Here is a 15,290-nt window from a genome sequence, read left to right as displayed (position 1 = left end):
ATGGCCATAATCCACGGAGCAGGGGCCGGTGCCCACATGCCCACAAGGGCCAGCGACGAGGTGGTGCCCAGCAGAGAAGAAATAAGAGTGAAGAAAACCCAAACTATGCCCTGTGTCATCCTGGGTGTGTGACTGATATGATTTAGAGCTGTTAGGGTTATGTCTTCATTGAATGAATGAGAAAACAGAGGCACAAATACACACATAACTTGTGCAAGGCCACCCAGATAGTAAGACCACTCAGAGCCTGGAATCAAACCCAGAGCCCTTGCCCCTTCCACGTAGCAGTGTGCCACTTGCCCCTCTCACCGGCCACTGCCTCTGTGTCTGTTGCTCAGAACCGATCCTCGACTTCCAGCCCAAACAGTTCCCCTCACAGGCCCTGGCAGGAGGCCATTCGCCCGGGGCTCCAAGAATAACGTAAACACAATGAGCCGTTTTAAAAAACGAGATTATATATGTCGAGCACTCAGCCCAGTGCCTGGCACCTTTGAAAGTACTCAGCAGACCTCCGGGCATTGTCCGGCCCCGAGCGGGGCGTTCCCGGCTGCAGGAGATTCCGCTGACAGTTTGGGAACAAACACTTCTTAAGTGACTCTAATGGATGGTCGAAACGGGAAAGAAAAAATAGGCTTGGACTCAAGAAATGTATGATGCAACTGGGGAATTGAAAGCCTTGCATATCTGGAGAAAGAAATGAAAACACAATTCATAGCCTCGTGTCTAGTCCTGACCTAGCCACTACAAAATGGGCAGCAGCTTTGGCGAAAATGACGTTGCATCTTTTGGGGCCTCTGTGTCCTCGACGCTAAAATGAAGACACTACCGACCTCAAAGGGCTTTCTTGTTAGGCGAGCAACGTGTCCACCCTTCGTAGCACACAGTGGCAGAGGGCGATGCTTGTGTGATTTCCTCAGGTTAATGAGCTATGAGTCCGACCAAGAGTCAGATAGCCACACCCCCTGGTGACCCGTGCTGCCACGGCTGCACCCACCACATCACTACGTTTAGGACAAAGGACCCCCTCCCAACACACACATACACACTGTCACACGCACTCACACACACACACACACACACATACACACACACTGACACATGCACTCATACACACACACACACACACTGACACATGCACTCATACACACACACACACACTCACACACACTCACACACACACACACACACACACACTCACACCCCTGGGCATTGGGATTTGAAGAGCTGCTGGGTGAGACTGCTCTTCCCTGCTGCCCCCTGCTGGCTGGCGGTGGCTGAGAATCAGACGCTGAGTCCCGGTGAGGTTCATGGGGTGGCCGGTCTCCTCCACACGTGAAGACTTGTGTGGGGAAAGGACTGAACTTCAAATCAGTGAGAAAGCTTTCCGTCCACGCTCGATTGCTAGCTGACTGTGACTGTGGGCACCAAACGAGGCGGCCTTGCTCTGAGACCGGACTTGGAAATTACGCTGTGCCTGTGGCGAGGGCATTGAGATTGGAGGGGAAGGAGCGTTCCCGGTACTTCTCCCTTATCCTACCTATAGTCACAGACACCCAGCTCCAATTGCTTCCAACATAAATGGCATTCCCTGACTCATGGAACTGAGGCCTTCCCGGGGAGGACACGTGAGGTGCTCTGGATCTAGGGGGTACCGTCACGGCTGCAGCGCTGTGGGTTGGAGCTCTTCCTGTGCCCGTTTGCTCTGCTTGTGATGGTCAAATGTCCTGAGCAGCCCAGCCCTCGCAGCTGCAGCCCTGCAGGCCTCTGAAGGAAAGCCGTCAGGGGGCGCTCTTTGGCCTGCGTGTGGAACTGGCCTAGAACATAGGTCCTTCCCTGGGTCACCTGTGCACATGGGTGTCCCTCTGCCCTGCTCCCCACTTTTCCCCTCCCCCAATCTCCGTGTAAGGGCCCTGACCAAGCCCTGGGAGGAGCCCCTTCTGGAGCCCGGGGCCACATCACCGCTCAGTGATGCCGATGCCGACAGAAAGCCTTTCGGCGTTGAGGGCACACACAGAGGCTGGGTGTGGACCGGGTCTGCCTGAGCCACCTGAGGTGTAACAACGGCCACCCACCGAGAGGTGAAGTGAGGCAGTGGCGGCCCCCTTTCCCAGGGTTCTGTTTTTAGCCCGTGCTTCCCAAGCAAGCAGGTGCCATGGTGATAGATGCCATAGAAATCGATGGAGGCCGGGCCGTTCCCATGGAAATGCACTCGTGTTGGGGAGAACAGGGTTCTGTGTGTTGTGGTTGCTGTGAGGGCAGGACCCCAAAGGGCTTGACCCCCAGACCAGGGCAGCGGGCCGCTATGGGACGGCCTCGGGATGCTTCTGACTTCCTCACTGTGATGGTCTGAGGCCCCCTAGGGCACAGCGTCCCTCCAAGGGCACCCCCAGCCCCAGCCCTCCCGGGGAAGTCCTGAAGGCGCGTGGCCTCTGCCCAGCACAGCGGTCGCCCTCGATGGGGGCCCGCAGCCCCCATCCTGCCTGCCGCTGGCTTTATGCCAGGAGTGGGTAATAAAGAGCCGTGGGCGGGGACCGAGTTGGGAACATTTTCAGGAATCCTCGTAAAATGAAACCTCGGAGGGTCTCAGCCAGAAAGCAGAGCAGGGAAGATTGCAGGTTCCCGTCTGTGAGACACCCGGGCAGTAGACTCAGGCCCAGCTCAGCCATTTCCAAATGCAATGTTCATGGATGGAGAGACCCTTCACACAACTGCTCGAGCCATCCCGTAGTATGTACACGACCGTCTCTGCGTAATGGCTGGTAGATGGATATACATGAAGCTGGTCGAGCTTAGTTTGTTTTTATTTGGATGTAGGCCAATTACATCTGCTGAAATGTAACCCACATCTACACATACCCAACCTTAGGTCGAGCATGGGAGGATTACGTTTAAAGACCATGTATTAGTAACGCTGCCCCCTAATATCTACTTCTGCCATACGGGCTCTATTAGATATATTCATTTCTATACATTTATGCTGTCAGATGATATATTTCCTTTAGGGCCGTGGTCAGCAAACTGCGGCTCTCAAGCCACATGCGGTTCTTTGGCCCCCGGAGTGTGGCTCTTCCACATAATACCATGGCCTGGGAGAACCTCTTTTGAAGAAATGGGGTATGAGAAGAAGTTTACGTTTAAAAAATTTGGCTCTCAGCTGAAACCGGTTTGGCTCAGTGGATAGAGAGCCTGCGGACTGAAAGGTCCTGGGTTCGATTCCGGTCAAGGGCATGTACCTGGGTTGTGGGCACATCCCCAGTAGAGGGTGTGCAAGAGGCAGCTGGTCGATGATTCTCTCTCATCGATGTTTCTAACTCTCTATGCTTCTCCTTTCTTCTCTGTAAAAAAATCAATAAATATATATATAAATTTGGCTCTCAAAAGAAATTTCAATCGTTGTCCTGTTGATATTTGGCTCCGTTGACTAATGAGTTTGCCGACCACTGCTTTAGGGCAAGCCTGCGGCCCACCGACAGCAAGTTTGACATGCTTGCTTTAGGGGAAAGCACGTATGCTTTTGAACGAAAGTATGTCTATGAGACCAGCAATTCTAAGAACTGACCATGGAGATTAATTTTACTCTCAATTAAAGCACAGGCTGAAAACAGAACACACCTACCCCTAACAAAGGAATGTTTAAGAAACTTGAACGGTTACTATCACCATCAACTCATAAACTGCTGCCCAAGAAGTTACGGATTATGAAAATCATCCACCGGGAAGGCAGCGAACAAGCGTCTGTCTGGTGTGTCTGGCATTTGGCACGAAGAGACGCTTTGCCGTCTCATTCACGTATTTTCTATGATGCCGGCGGTGTCAGGTCCTCACCGCTAGGCAAGCCCTTTCCCGGCCGTGGAAGTCCATGGAGCCCCCAGCTCCTCCCGCCAGAGAGCAATGCTCATCATGACCTTGACGTAGGCTTGTGGGTCATGTCGTTGGTGGACCTGTGCAGGGGAAGGGCAGCTAGACATTTCAGCAACTGCCTGGTTCACCCCCAGGGAGCTGCGTGGCTTGGTATATACTGTTAGTAGCATGGTTCCCTTCCCCGACATCTGGCCCGAGTGTTACGTTTCACAGTGACAGGGGTTCGGTCTGGCAGGGCATTGCAGAGCCTCTGAATGGAATAAGCAAATGCACAGGCCCAGCCAACGATGAGACAGATGGACTGGCCTTCCCGGCCCCTGACAGTGCATACCTTGAAGTGTTGCCAGCCACTGGATTGGATTGCTGTGTTGGACTAAGCAACTGAAAGCAGGTTTGCTTTGAAGAATGAGGCTCTCTAATAGTATGTCACTCTCTAAAGAATGGACAGTCACAGTCATGTTTGGCAGAAAGGATTTCCCCCACATTTCACTGAGCAATAAAGTGAATGCTTGGCTATGGGCAGCACACACACACACACACACACACACACACACACACAGTCCTTACCCTCTGCTATCACATGCCAGGTGCTGATCCCGATCCTCTGGAGAACGCCCCCTTATCCTGATCAGGCTGATACTACAGGCCTGGGGATAGATGCCCTCCTCACCACTTGGGCTCTGCCCCCCTCGCCATGGACTCCTGCCTTGCTCTGCTCCACCTCCTGGATCTAGGACTGAACTTGTTTAGACGGCTTTGACCACCATTGACTTTAGTTAAAAATACTTGTTTTGTTCACAATCCTTGCATATTGAAAGCACTTGTATTTGACCTATTAAATCAACAATATAAATCAATATGTAATATGTCCAGCATTGGCCCAATCTTTTGTCTCTGTTATAATGAAAAGAAATTTTTTTGGAAATATTTATACAGTTAGGATACTTTTCCCTTATGGCAACCTCTATTTTGCAACATTGCAATTATATCTGTGCTGCCACCAGCAACTGTCTTGGCAGTTGAACCACTTCCACCACAAAAATGAATGAGTGGGGACAAGGTCTGCACACCTCCTTGTTCTGTTCTTCCATGTTCAAGTGCAGGACTCTGGGGGAGTGGCATTTACAGACCAGAAATGGACTTTCTTAACATCAGGAAGTGCTCATGCTTGTGAATTATGTGACCTTCTTGGCTTGACTATGAGTGTCAAGGAGATGGACTGTGTCTTCTATTATTCTTTGTACCCGTCAAGGTCACGTCCTGCGTGCATACAACATGTTTGCTGGCTAGGTTATAAAGTCTGATGGACATTTAAACTTCATTCTCCATGACTCCCATGACATAAATTCCTCCTTGAAACACTTACTTCTCTTGGCTTCTTGAGCCACCTGGTTTCCCGCATCTGGGTTGCTTTTGTGGGTGTCACTTGCTTTACCCATCCCCCTGACTGTGGATATTTATTGGGCACTGTTGCAGACGCCAGAGATATATCAAGAAATGGAACAGGTCAAAAGTTCTGTCCTGGTGGAACTGAAGGGAAACAGAAAACGTTGTGTGTGTGTGTGTGTGTGTGTGTGTGTGTGTGTGTGTGATCCCTTGTCCCTCATTCACAAGAGCCATCTGGGCTCCCCTAAGCATGCTGAGGGCTGGCTGGCCCAGCAGGGCACACGAAGGGTTAAGGCAGCCCCTCTCCTGCAAGGGTCTTTTCTGGGAGGGAGGCTTTCTAGATGCTCATCATCCTGGCCTGGCCTCCCCTCTCCTCTGCCAGCCTCTCTTTGCCTGCCCTGCAGTCTGTCCCCCACCTGCAGCCAGAGCATCTTCATAAACGGTGAGTCTTACGAAGTCACTCTGCTGCTGAAAACCGTGTGATTTCCCATTGTTCTGGAGATCCATCCAGGTTTCTTCCAGAGCCGGCCTCTGCTTGCCCTCCCAGCCCCTGCACCCCTCCTCCCTCAGTGGCTTACCCGTCCTCTGCACAAGGAGCTAGTCTCCCCACTGCCTCCCTGCCTTTGCTCATGCTGTCCCTGCCTAGAGCGCCGCCCTCTCCACTGGCTGTGAGTCTGGCCATTCCTCCTCCTCTCAGACTCAGCCCAGGAGGGCTCCCTCTGACATGGTATCAGAGTCACCCATTTACTTGGCTGTCTCTCCCCGGGAGACAGACACAATGCTAATTATGTGGTTAAGGTCTGTCTCCGGGGAGGCAAACCCCCTGTGAGTGTGGGCTGTCTTCTCCCCACGGTGTCTGCAGCGCCCTGGGCGGGAGTAACACATATGAGAGCAGTGCTTCCGTGGCCCAGCCCGGAGTTGTTCTGAGAAACTCACATGTGTTAGCTAATTTCATCCCACCGCAATCCCAGGAAGTGCATACTGTGATTAGGTCCTGTTTACAGTTGAGAAAATAGGCCCAGAGGGGTTCATGACCCCCTCCTAAGTGCAGGGACAGGATTAGAACTCAGACAGTCCGCTCCCAAACCTGTACTCGGTGCCACAATGCCTGCTGAATGCATGCATGGATGCTAGGCTGTGCCTGCACAAGGTTAACATTGTGATTGCTATCTTAGCAAGGGTGGGAATGCTGTCTGAGGGAGCTTGGGAGTGTGTGTTATGGATGTACTATAGTGTAGCTACACCTCTTTTAACTAGCATTTAATCAACCTTTGTTAGGTTGTTTCTATGTGGCTTGTATTACAAACAGCGCCACCATGGGCTTGCATTCAGCCCACTGTTTGAGCACACCTGGAAGATGCATTCCTCCAGAATTGGACTGGATTGGATTGGATTGGATTGGACTGGATTGGACTGGATTTGACTGGATTGGATTGGATTGGATTGGATTGGATTGGATTGGACTGGACTGGATTGGATTGGATTGGACTGGACTGGACTGGATTTGATTGGACTGGATTGCTGGGTAAAGCAGAGGAATGACTTCCTAAGGGTGGAGTTTCAGGTGTCTTTGACAGGCATAGGGCAGATACTTTGACCCTGGGTTTGGGATGTGTCAGATCCTGCTGAGGAGCTGATCTTTGTGGGCCCGCTCTCTGGTGTACTTGATGCTAGGGAATGGTATCTGTGGATTTGATGGTTTGTTATTCTCTAAAGAGAAGATAAAGAATTCGCAGCAGAAAGGTGACTTCTTGAAGTCCAACCAAGGCTCCCCAGTGAGATCTCCCCATCCTATCTCACTTCTAGAGTGAGACCTCACTGGGCCCTGAGACACGGGCCACTCAGTACCAGTCAGCAGTGAGTGCACTTTGAGACCCTGGTGGAAAGCCTAGAAGTTCAAGGCTCAGTCCCAAAGAAATGTAAGGGCTTAAGAGACTCTGGTCTCAGAATCATCTTGGGGGGGGGGGGGGGAGGGCTGGTCCCCATTGTTCCTACTGAGGATGTCATTCCCATTAATATCACACGATGGATAGAAGGATGGATGGATGGATGGATGGGTGGGTGGATGGTGGATGGATGGATGGATGGATGGATGGATGGTTTGGGTGGTGGGTGGATGGATGGACATAAATAGGTAGATATTGACCAGGCAGACATGAATTTAGACTTGCTTTTGGATTTGGGCTCTACCACATACTAGTTATGGGATTTCAGGTAACTACTTTGATCTCCCTGAACCCCACCTTTCTTGTCTATAATAGTATTAATAATGTCTTCTTTGTTTGGGTGGGGTGGGGGTGAAGAACCAATGGTTGTAAACTATTGAGGGTAAAGGGCCTGGCACACAGCGAATTCCCACACATGGTGGGGGTTGCTATCGTTTCGTATATGACTGGGCATTCTCTGGTTGGTAGATGAGGCCACTTCTTTGCAGGAGTCAATGCAGGTCATTCACTGTTTGACCGCTGCCTTCAAGGGAATGACTCCATGAGGGAGGGGTTCTCAGGGGAGGCAGCACGCATGTGGTGACATTCAGGTGCCTGGCACACTCCCAGCATGCATTTCACAGGGCAGGAGTCCTTGCTGCACTCATTTATCTCCAGGCCAGGAAAGTAACAGGAATGACTTAGATCCACTTGAATTTATATTAAAACAATAAATAAATAAAGCAAAGGGAAGGGAGTCATCTTCAGAGTTTGGTTTCTGGCTACAATTTATTTGCAAAACAGCCCCAAGCTTATACCTGAATCCTATCCAGTAATAATGGGGGGTGAAGCCCTACCTAGTTTGGCTCAGTGGATAGAGTGTCAGCCTGTGGACTGTAGGGTCCTGGGTTCGATTCCAGTCAAGGGCACATGCCTGGCTTGCAGACTGGATCCCCAGTAGGGGTCATGCATGAGGCAGCTGATCAATTTTTCTCTCTCATCCTTGATGCTTTTATGTCTCTCTCCCTCTCCCTTCCTCTCTGAAATCAATAACAATATATTAAAAATAAAAATATAATGGGGCATGAAGGCTAACAGGTACATGTTGGAGGGTCTCTCCTTTGATTGGGTTTGGGGTAAACATCATTCTTTTCTTCAGATATGCAGTGAGAACAGTTGTTAGAGGGTATGGCCACTGTTCCCACATGGGTAGGCAATGGTTCTGTCTTGGACCTTTGCTGAGTGCCTGGCTGAGGTGTTAAGCCCTCTGCAGTGACCATGGGGAGCCACAGACACCCAAGACCTTAGCCAGTGTCCCGGCTGTTTGGCCCAAAAGCAATGTCTGCCGGGCCCAGGCGGGCTCTGTCAGTCCAGCCAGCAAGCTCAGGCTTGACCTGCCAAAGCAGCTGCTTTAGCCTCGGCATCTCCACAGGGGCATGGAACCCAACCTCACCTGACCCTCCACTGTCCTCTCCTGGCGTGTCCACGGCGCTCAGTTCCTGCAGCTATTAAAGCATTCGCTGTTGGTCTTAAATACATCTCTACCTCTTCCAGGGCACTGTCTTTACATTTCTGTTTGCTAGAGATTTTATACCATCTCAAATTCTTCATCAAATGGCCATGGTGATTACATAATTTTCTATCACTGATATTAGAGTTGAAAACGTATGGTACATTGGTGGTTTAGAATCCCATCAGGGTCTCCTCTTTTAGATAGAAAGAGTTGTGGAAAGCCAGGCTTGTCCAGAGCCTCCCCAACAGGCACTGCCTTTGTGCTTCTACCCATTCAACACTTACTGAACTTCCACTTCTGTGCCAGGCACTAGCGAGGCACTGGGTCTGTTTGGGTGAAGAAGACATGGGCTGTGCCTTGAAAGCCAGCACAATGTGACCTCGATTTTGCTAACACATTGAAGCCTCTTTTTCTAGGGTATATGTCAACTGATGATATTCTTTTCTAAATGTAATCTCCTGGAGCTTTGAGACCATCTCTATATCTTAAAAATTATATATGTATTACAGTTGTAGCACAAATAAATAATATATCCTATCTAATAAAAAGGGAATATGCTAATTGACCCTCATGCTGTTGCAAAGATTGTGGTGCCCACAGCCAATAAGAAGGGAATATGCTAATTGACTGTCATACCCTCAAAGATGGCGGCACCTACAGCTACAAGATAGTGGCGCCAGGTCCTCTCAGCCTCCCAGCCTCTCAGGGCTGGCCCTAAGCACAGACAAGACTCAGATGGAGGCTTCCCAGATGCTCAAGTAACCAGGGCTGACCATGGCTTATGCTGCCGGCAGTGGCAGCAGCAGCAGATGTGTGATGTGGGCGTCACCTTCCCCTGATTTCAGGTAGCCTCCTGCCCCTGAGGGCCCCCAGGCTGTGAGAGGGGGCAGGCTGGGCTGAGGGACCTCACTGCCCCAGTGCATGAATTTTGATGCACCAGACCTCTAGTTCATTAATAAATAACAATAATTCAATAATAAGAAACATACTCACAACTGTAAACCTACTTTTGCCCACCCCTGTGTTCATTCATTCACCAAAACACTGTGTCCGGGGTAATGGCAGTAAGGAGGTATAAAGAAGAAAACAAAATCTTTACCTTCTAGGGCCCCTAAGTCTAACCCATAAGAGGTCGCATGTAGACAGAAAATTCAGCCTGCTGATTCATTTGTGATCACCACTCATTCATTTGTTCATTGGGTCATAAGCGTTTTGGTTGTTACTGTGTAGTTAGGCTGTGGTCGGCACTCTGGGACCTGCAGAAGAGGCCTAGGCACTTGGGGTCTCCCTGGGGGAGGGATTGGGGTTCCAAGTCAAGTAGAATCTCAGGCCAACTGCAGTTGAGGCCCCAGAAAGTTCTGAGGGCCCAGGAGCCCAGCATGAACCAGTGTACACCTCTTGGCTTCTTCCTAAAGGTGTAAGATTCTGAGGCAGTTGTGAGGGATGGGAAGGCCTTCTGAGAGGGAGGGAGGGCATTCCTGGCCAAGGGAAGAGCATGAGCAAAGGTCTTGAAGTGTTAGGAACTTCTAGAGACTGAGACAGGAAAGAGGTGGGGGAGAGACAAGAGCTTGCTCCAATCGATACACATCCCAGGGCTGGGCTAGGAGCAGCCAGGCCTGGACGGGATGGGGTATCTGATGGGGAATTTGCCGCCTTCAAGGGAGCTGTGCTTTCTCATCTGTTCCCCTTCATCCCCCCATCCAGACTCTCTGCGGCCCATTGAAGGATGGCCCTGTGACCTTCACGATGACCTTCATACTCCACCCGAAGTCCTGCCCTCTTGCAGTCATAAGGAGTTTGATTCTACAAAAGAAACCAAACATCAGAAGCATGTCCAGCACGACTGGGGGTGAGTGGTGCTCGACGTTTTAAAAAGAGAAAAAGCCCAGTCTGTGTGGCTCAGTGGTTGAATGTTGACCTATGAACCAGGAAGTCACGATTTGATTCATAGTCAGGGCACATGCTCGGGTTGCCAGCTTGATCCCCAGTAGGGGGTGTGCAGAAGGCAACTCATCAATGATTCTTATCATTGATGTTTCTATCTCTCGCTCCCTCTCCCTTCCTCTCTGAAGTCAATAAAAATATATTTAAAAAAATTAAAATTAATAAAAAGAGAGAGAATTCCCTTGGCTGTGAAGTTTTGGAGATACCAGTTGTGCAGGGCAAAGGAATCCCAGAGATGCCCAGCAATGCACGGGAGACAGAATGCTGTCAGCTCTGGTCACTAGTTAGCTTCCCAGCAGAGGGGCGCGTGGGCCAGACTCCGGTGTGAATACCTGTCCACAGGGTGCCTAGCATCACGTGGTTCTGCTTGGTTGCCACAGCTCCGTAGGCAGAACCACCAGGGGCCTGGGAAGATGAGAGGGTTTCCCTCCTGTAAAAGTGCCCCCAGCTATGTTAATCTGGTTCAAATTTGGACCAGGTCTCTCCCTGCCTTCGTCTGATCTTCCCCGGGTGGTACCCACCTCCCCACAGTCTCTCCGGAGTGACACCCAAGGCTCTAAAAGCTCCTGCAAGAGAAAACATGTCAAAGTCATTGTCATTGACCCCAGTCCCAGTGAAATTTCATAACCTAGGGGGTGCAGAAACCTTGTCAGACCATAAAGACCCCTCCCCTCATGGGTCCCCCTCAAAAAGGCACCACTCAGCCCTCTGTTCCACGTCCTGTTGCTCATGGGGACTCTCCGTGACCAGAGGGGAGATGAACAAAACCAAAACGCAGTGCATCTGAAGTCCGTTTAGTTAAAGAGTAAACAGGGAAGCTTAGTGCGCATCCTACCCCCCTGAGTTAGCCTTAAAGGTCCAGTTTGCTCTCACAACGGCTTTGGAGGTAAGAAGGGGGTGGCCGGGGAATGCGAGGCCTCTGGCTGGCCCGGTTCCCTTCCCCCTCACTCCAGCTTATTTTTGGAGGTTCGCTGGGCTTGCTGGAGGCATGCAGCCGGCTTCCTTGGGCTTTCAGCAGCTGGCAGCGTCCGGTTTGTCCTCATTTTGGAAGTCTGTCTGTGGCGTTGGCAGGCACTGAGCATTCGCAATCAGGCAGTTAGAGCAGGAGCCAGTCCTAGACTCTTCCCCGCAGACACTCGGCATCTGCTTCTCTTCACCATCCCCGAGAAGGGAAGTGCCAGAGGTGGGGGCGGACTCAGCCTGGTGAGGCCCGGGGCCTGCGGGGACTTACGGGCCACCTGTCTCAGGTCTGCATCCTGACTGTGCCATGCACCAGCTGTGCAACCCTGGGAAATTCACTCCACCTCTCTGAGCCTTATTCTCCTCCTGGGTACAGATGATGGCATAGATAAATGGCTTGGCACAGACAGCTTGGCACATGCTGAGCACACAGAAAACATTAGCTGACAATATTATTGCGGAAAAGAAATGATGAGAGAGCAAGTCTGGCGTGAAGGAGGATTGTGCCCAAGGTTATTCCGCAAAAAGAGCATAATCGTGTTTTTCTTTGGATGGTCTTTTAAAAGGAAATAATCCTTTTTTTAAAATATAACTTTTTTCCTTTGTTTTTTTTCCTCCTCCAGTTATAAAATGATTCCTAATTATTGCATAAAGTTTAGAATATGATCAGCATATGGATGTATTTTTTTTTAGTTCTTTCTCTCTCTCTCATCAATTTATTTTTTTATTCTTATCCAAGGGGATGTTTTTATTGATTTGAGAGAGAGAGGAAGGAAGGGAGGAGAGAGAGAGAGACAGAGGGAAGCACTGATATGAGAGAGAAATATCAATTGGTTGTCTCTGACCAGGGATTGAACCTGAAACCTAGGTATCTGCCTGACCAGGAATCGAACATGCAGCCATTTGGTGTATGGGACAACGCTCCAACCAACCCAGCCACCTGGCCAAGGCTCTCATCGACTTTTTATAGAGGGAATATGCTGAACCTCCTTTTGTTACCCAGTGTTACTCCTTTCATGATGCAGTCCAAACATCTCTTAATATCATAAAATATTTCTTCTGTATCATAACTTCAAATGTCTGTACAAGAGTCCATTGGGTGTAAACCACCCCCTCCTTCCTAGGTACCTGTGTGCTGGGTACTTGACAGAGTTCTCGGTGAGGTCGGTGGCTGCCTGCTGTCTTATCCATGGGAAACTGAGCCCGGGGTCACACCTCTGGTCAGAGGCCCACTCGGGATCCAAGCCCCGCTGCGCTTGCCTCCAAAGCCAGGGGCCTTCTCATCCTAGCGGAGGGCTGGCTGCCACCAGCGGGGTCGGGGCAGGCAAGAGGGGGGTCTTCCTCCGCAGCTCCACTAAGACGTCTCTGGAGGGAGCTGCTCATCCGAGAATCTGCCCAGACAAAACACACGGACAGTCTCTTCCCCGGAAAAGACACCCATGTGGCCAATGGCCTCTGAAAAGACGCTCCCTCACTCTCCTCACCGGGGTGATGCAAACACCTGGTGCGAGGCCTCCGCACACCCGCTGGGGGCGCCCGGGGGGGGGGGGGAACCCAGGAACACGGAGTGTGGGAGAGATTATGGTGCCGCCAGGAACCCACACACTGAGCATGTACATTGTTGCTGCCACTTTGGATCTGCTCAGCTGTGCGTACCAAAGCCGAATGTGTACGTACACTGCCTACGCCAAGCAGGAGTAAGCACATGCTGTAACCCCAAAGTGCATGTGGTCAAATGCGCGTGACTGCACCGTCCGCAATGAGGCCACCCCGGAAGCCATTCAGATGCCCGTCGGCAGCGGTGTGGGTAGATACTGTGGTGGGAAAGCACCACGCAGCCATGAGAACGCACCGGCTACGGTTAAACCCAGCAGTAGGGTGGTTCCCGCAAACATGCTGTTGAATGAGAGCACCTGGACCCCAGGGAGAACGTTGTATGACAAAGAGGCAAAGGCAGTGTGTGCTGTTAGAGGTGAGGGCAGTGGCTGCCCCTGCAGAGGGGAGGGTGTGAGATGCCTGAAAGGGGAGCCAGGGGCTCTGGGATGCTCGTTGTGTTTGGTTTCTTCCCCTGGATGCTGGTTCCGTGGGTGTGTTCCTTCCCTGAGACCATTGGGCCATACGTACACATGCACTTTTCTGTGTGTGTGTGTGTGTTTGTGTGTGTGTGTGTGTGTGTGTGTGTTTGTGTGTGTGTGTGTGTGTGTGTGTGCTAGCTGCAGGAGAACACTACACTAAGAAGCTCTCCCGAGAAGCACCTGACTGACTGTGTATGTTCTTTCTCTCCCCAAACCCAGGGCCCCGAGCGGCCAGCGTGGTGGTCCTGCCCAGGGCCCTCGCCCCGGCCTTCGAGACGTTCTGCAGGGCCAACCAGGGCCCTCTGCCCCTGCTGGGCCGCAGCGAGCCAGGCACGTGGGCTTTGACTGCCCTGGGCACCGTCTCGGGCACCAGGTAAAGTGCGTGGGTTAGCGGGGTTAAAGGTGGTGGGGGCCGGATGCTGCAGCCAGGTGCCTGTCACCAGGGACCTCTCTCCAGCTTCGAGACCCCACAGAGCCTGGCACGGAGGCTCACTCGTGACTGTTGCTCAGGAAGGAGATGCCCTCCCCCTGATCCCACTCTTACCTCTAGCCCCTGCCCCTGCCCCTGCTGCCTCCACTGTCCCCTCCGCCTAGGTTGTGCTTTCCTCCTTGTCCAGCTGGCGAACTCCTATTCATCCTTCAGGACCCGACTCTGGCACCGCCCCCTCCGAGGGGAAGAATGACCTGCTCTCCTCCCTGTGCCATGCTCTGCCCAGACTGTGAGCACTTCCAGCTCTGTATGCAAGGGCCTGATGCCAACGGAATCTCACCTGCCAGGGCAGGGTTTCGAGCTTCTTAAGGGCCGGGTGGGTGTCCTCTCCATCACCATCACCCCATCACTGGGTCTGCGTCCGGCACGGAGGGAGCAGTTCGGCCAATGGCTTTGGAGTGAAGGCAAAATAGGCTTGTAGGCAAAGTCTTCCAACCCTTCAGATGTTCCTCTAAGGAAAGAGGAAGGCCTCGCCTCGGCCAGCCCATGTGTCCTCAGTCCCTTCTGCCGCGGGCCCTGCCTCCACAGCAGAGGGAACACCACTTTTTTTTTTTTTCTTTTAAAAAAATACTATGTTTTATTGATTTCAGAGGCAGGAAAGGAGAGGGAGAGAGAGAAACATCAACGGTGAGAGAGAATCATCCATCACTGCCTCCTATACTCCCCCTACTGAGGATGGAGCCCGCGATCCAGGCATGTGCCCTGGCTGGGGACCCAACCATGACCTCCTGGTTCCCGGGTCGATGCTCAACCTCTGAGCAATGCCAGCTGGGCAACTATTGTTTTTGTTTTTGTTGTTTTTTTTCCTTGCTGGTTGGGTTGATCTTGGGTAAGGTTACAGGAACTATAACAGGATGTGTGTGTGGGGAGGGGGTTATATTATATATTATATACATGCTGAGTTAATCATTCCCAATCTGGCAAAATCTGAAAAATGCCAGTAAGGCCCCCTGCTCAAAATCACATGGCCACTTCAGTGCCAGTGCCAGAAATTTCAGCCCCAGACGTCCTCTTCCCTCTCCCTGGTCCTTTTTAAAAAATTATTTTTATTGTTGATGGTATTACAGATATCTCCCATTTTCTCCCCTTTCCTCCTTCCGCGCACACACACACACACACACACACACACACACACA

The 15,290-nt window shown here is 51.4% G+C and overlaps 1 protein-coding gene across 4 annotated transcripts in view; it reads left to right on the top strand.

Annotated features, from left to right (window-relative positions):
* The window catches only part of DGLUCY (D-glutamate cyclase), a 99,922-nt gene that overhangs the window by 50,724 nt on the left and 33,908 nt on the right, over positions 1-15,290 (top strand). For all 4 annotated transcript variants that reach the window (XM_084884034.1, XM_084884036.1, XM_084884035.1 and 1 more), the window contains 2 exons: positions 10,390-10,534; positions 13,884-14,037. In XM_084884034.1, coding sequence (XP_084740160.1) covers positions 10,432-10,534; positions 13,884-14,037 — 257 coding nt within the window. In that variant the 5' untranslated portion in view covers positions 10,390-10,431. The remainder of the gene's footprint in view (positions 1-10,389; positions 10,535-13,883; positions 14,038-15,290) is intronic.

This window comes from Pipistrellus hanaki (genome assembly GCF_964339955.1).
Source record: "Pipistrellus hanaki genome assembly, chromosome: 1".
Taxonomy (NCBI): domain Eukaryota; kingdom Metazoa; phylum Chordata; class Mammalia; order Chiroptera; family Vespertilionidae; genus Pipistrellus; species Pipistrellus hanaki.
Note: the sequence above shows the minus strand (reverse complement) of the source record. Positions and strands in the feature narration are given on the sequence as shown.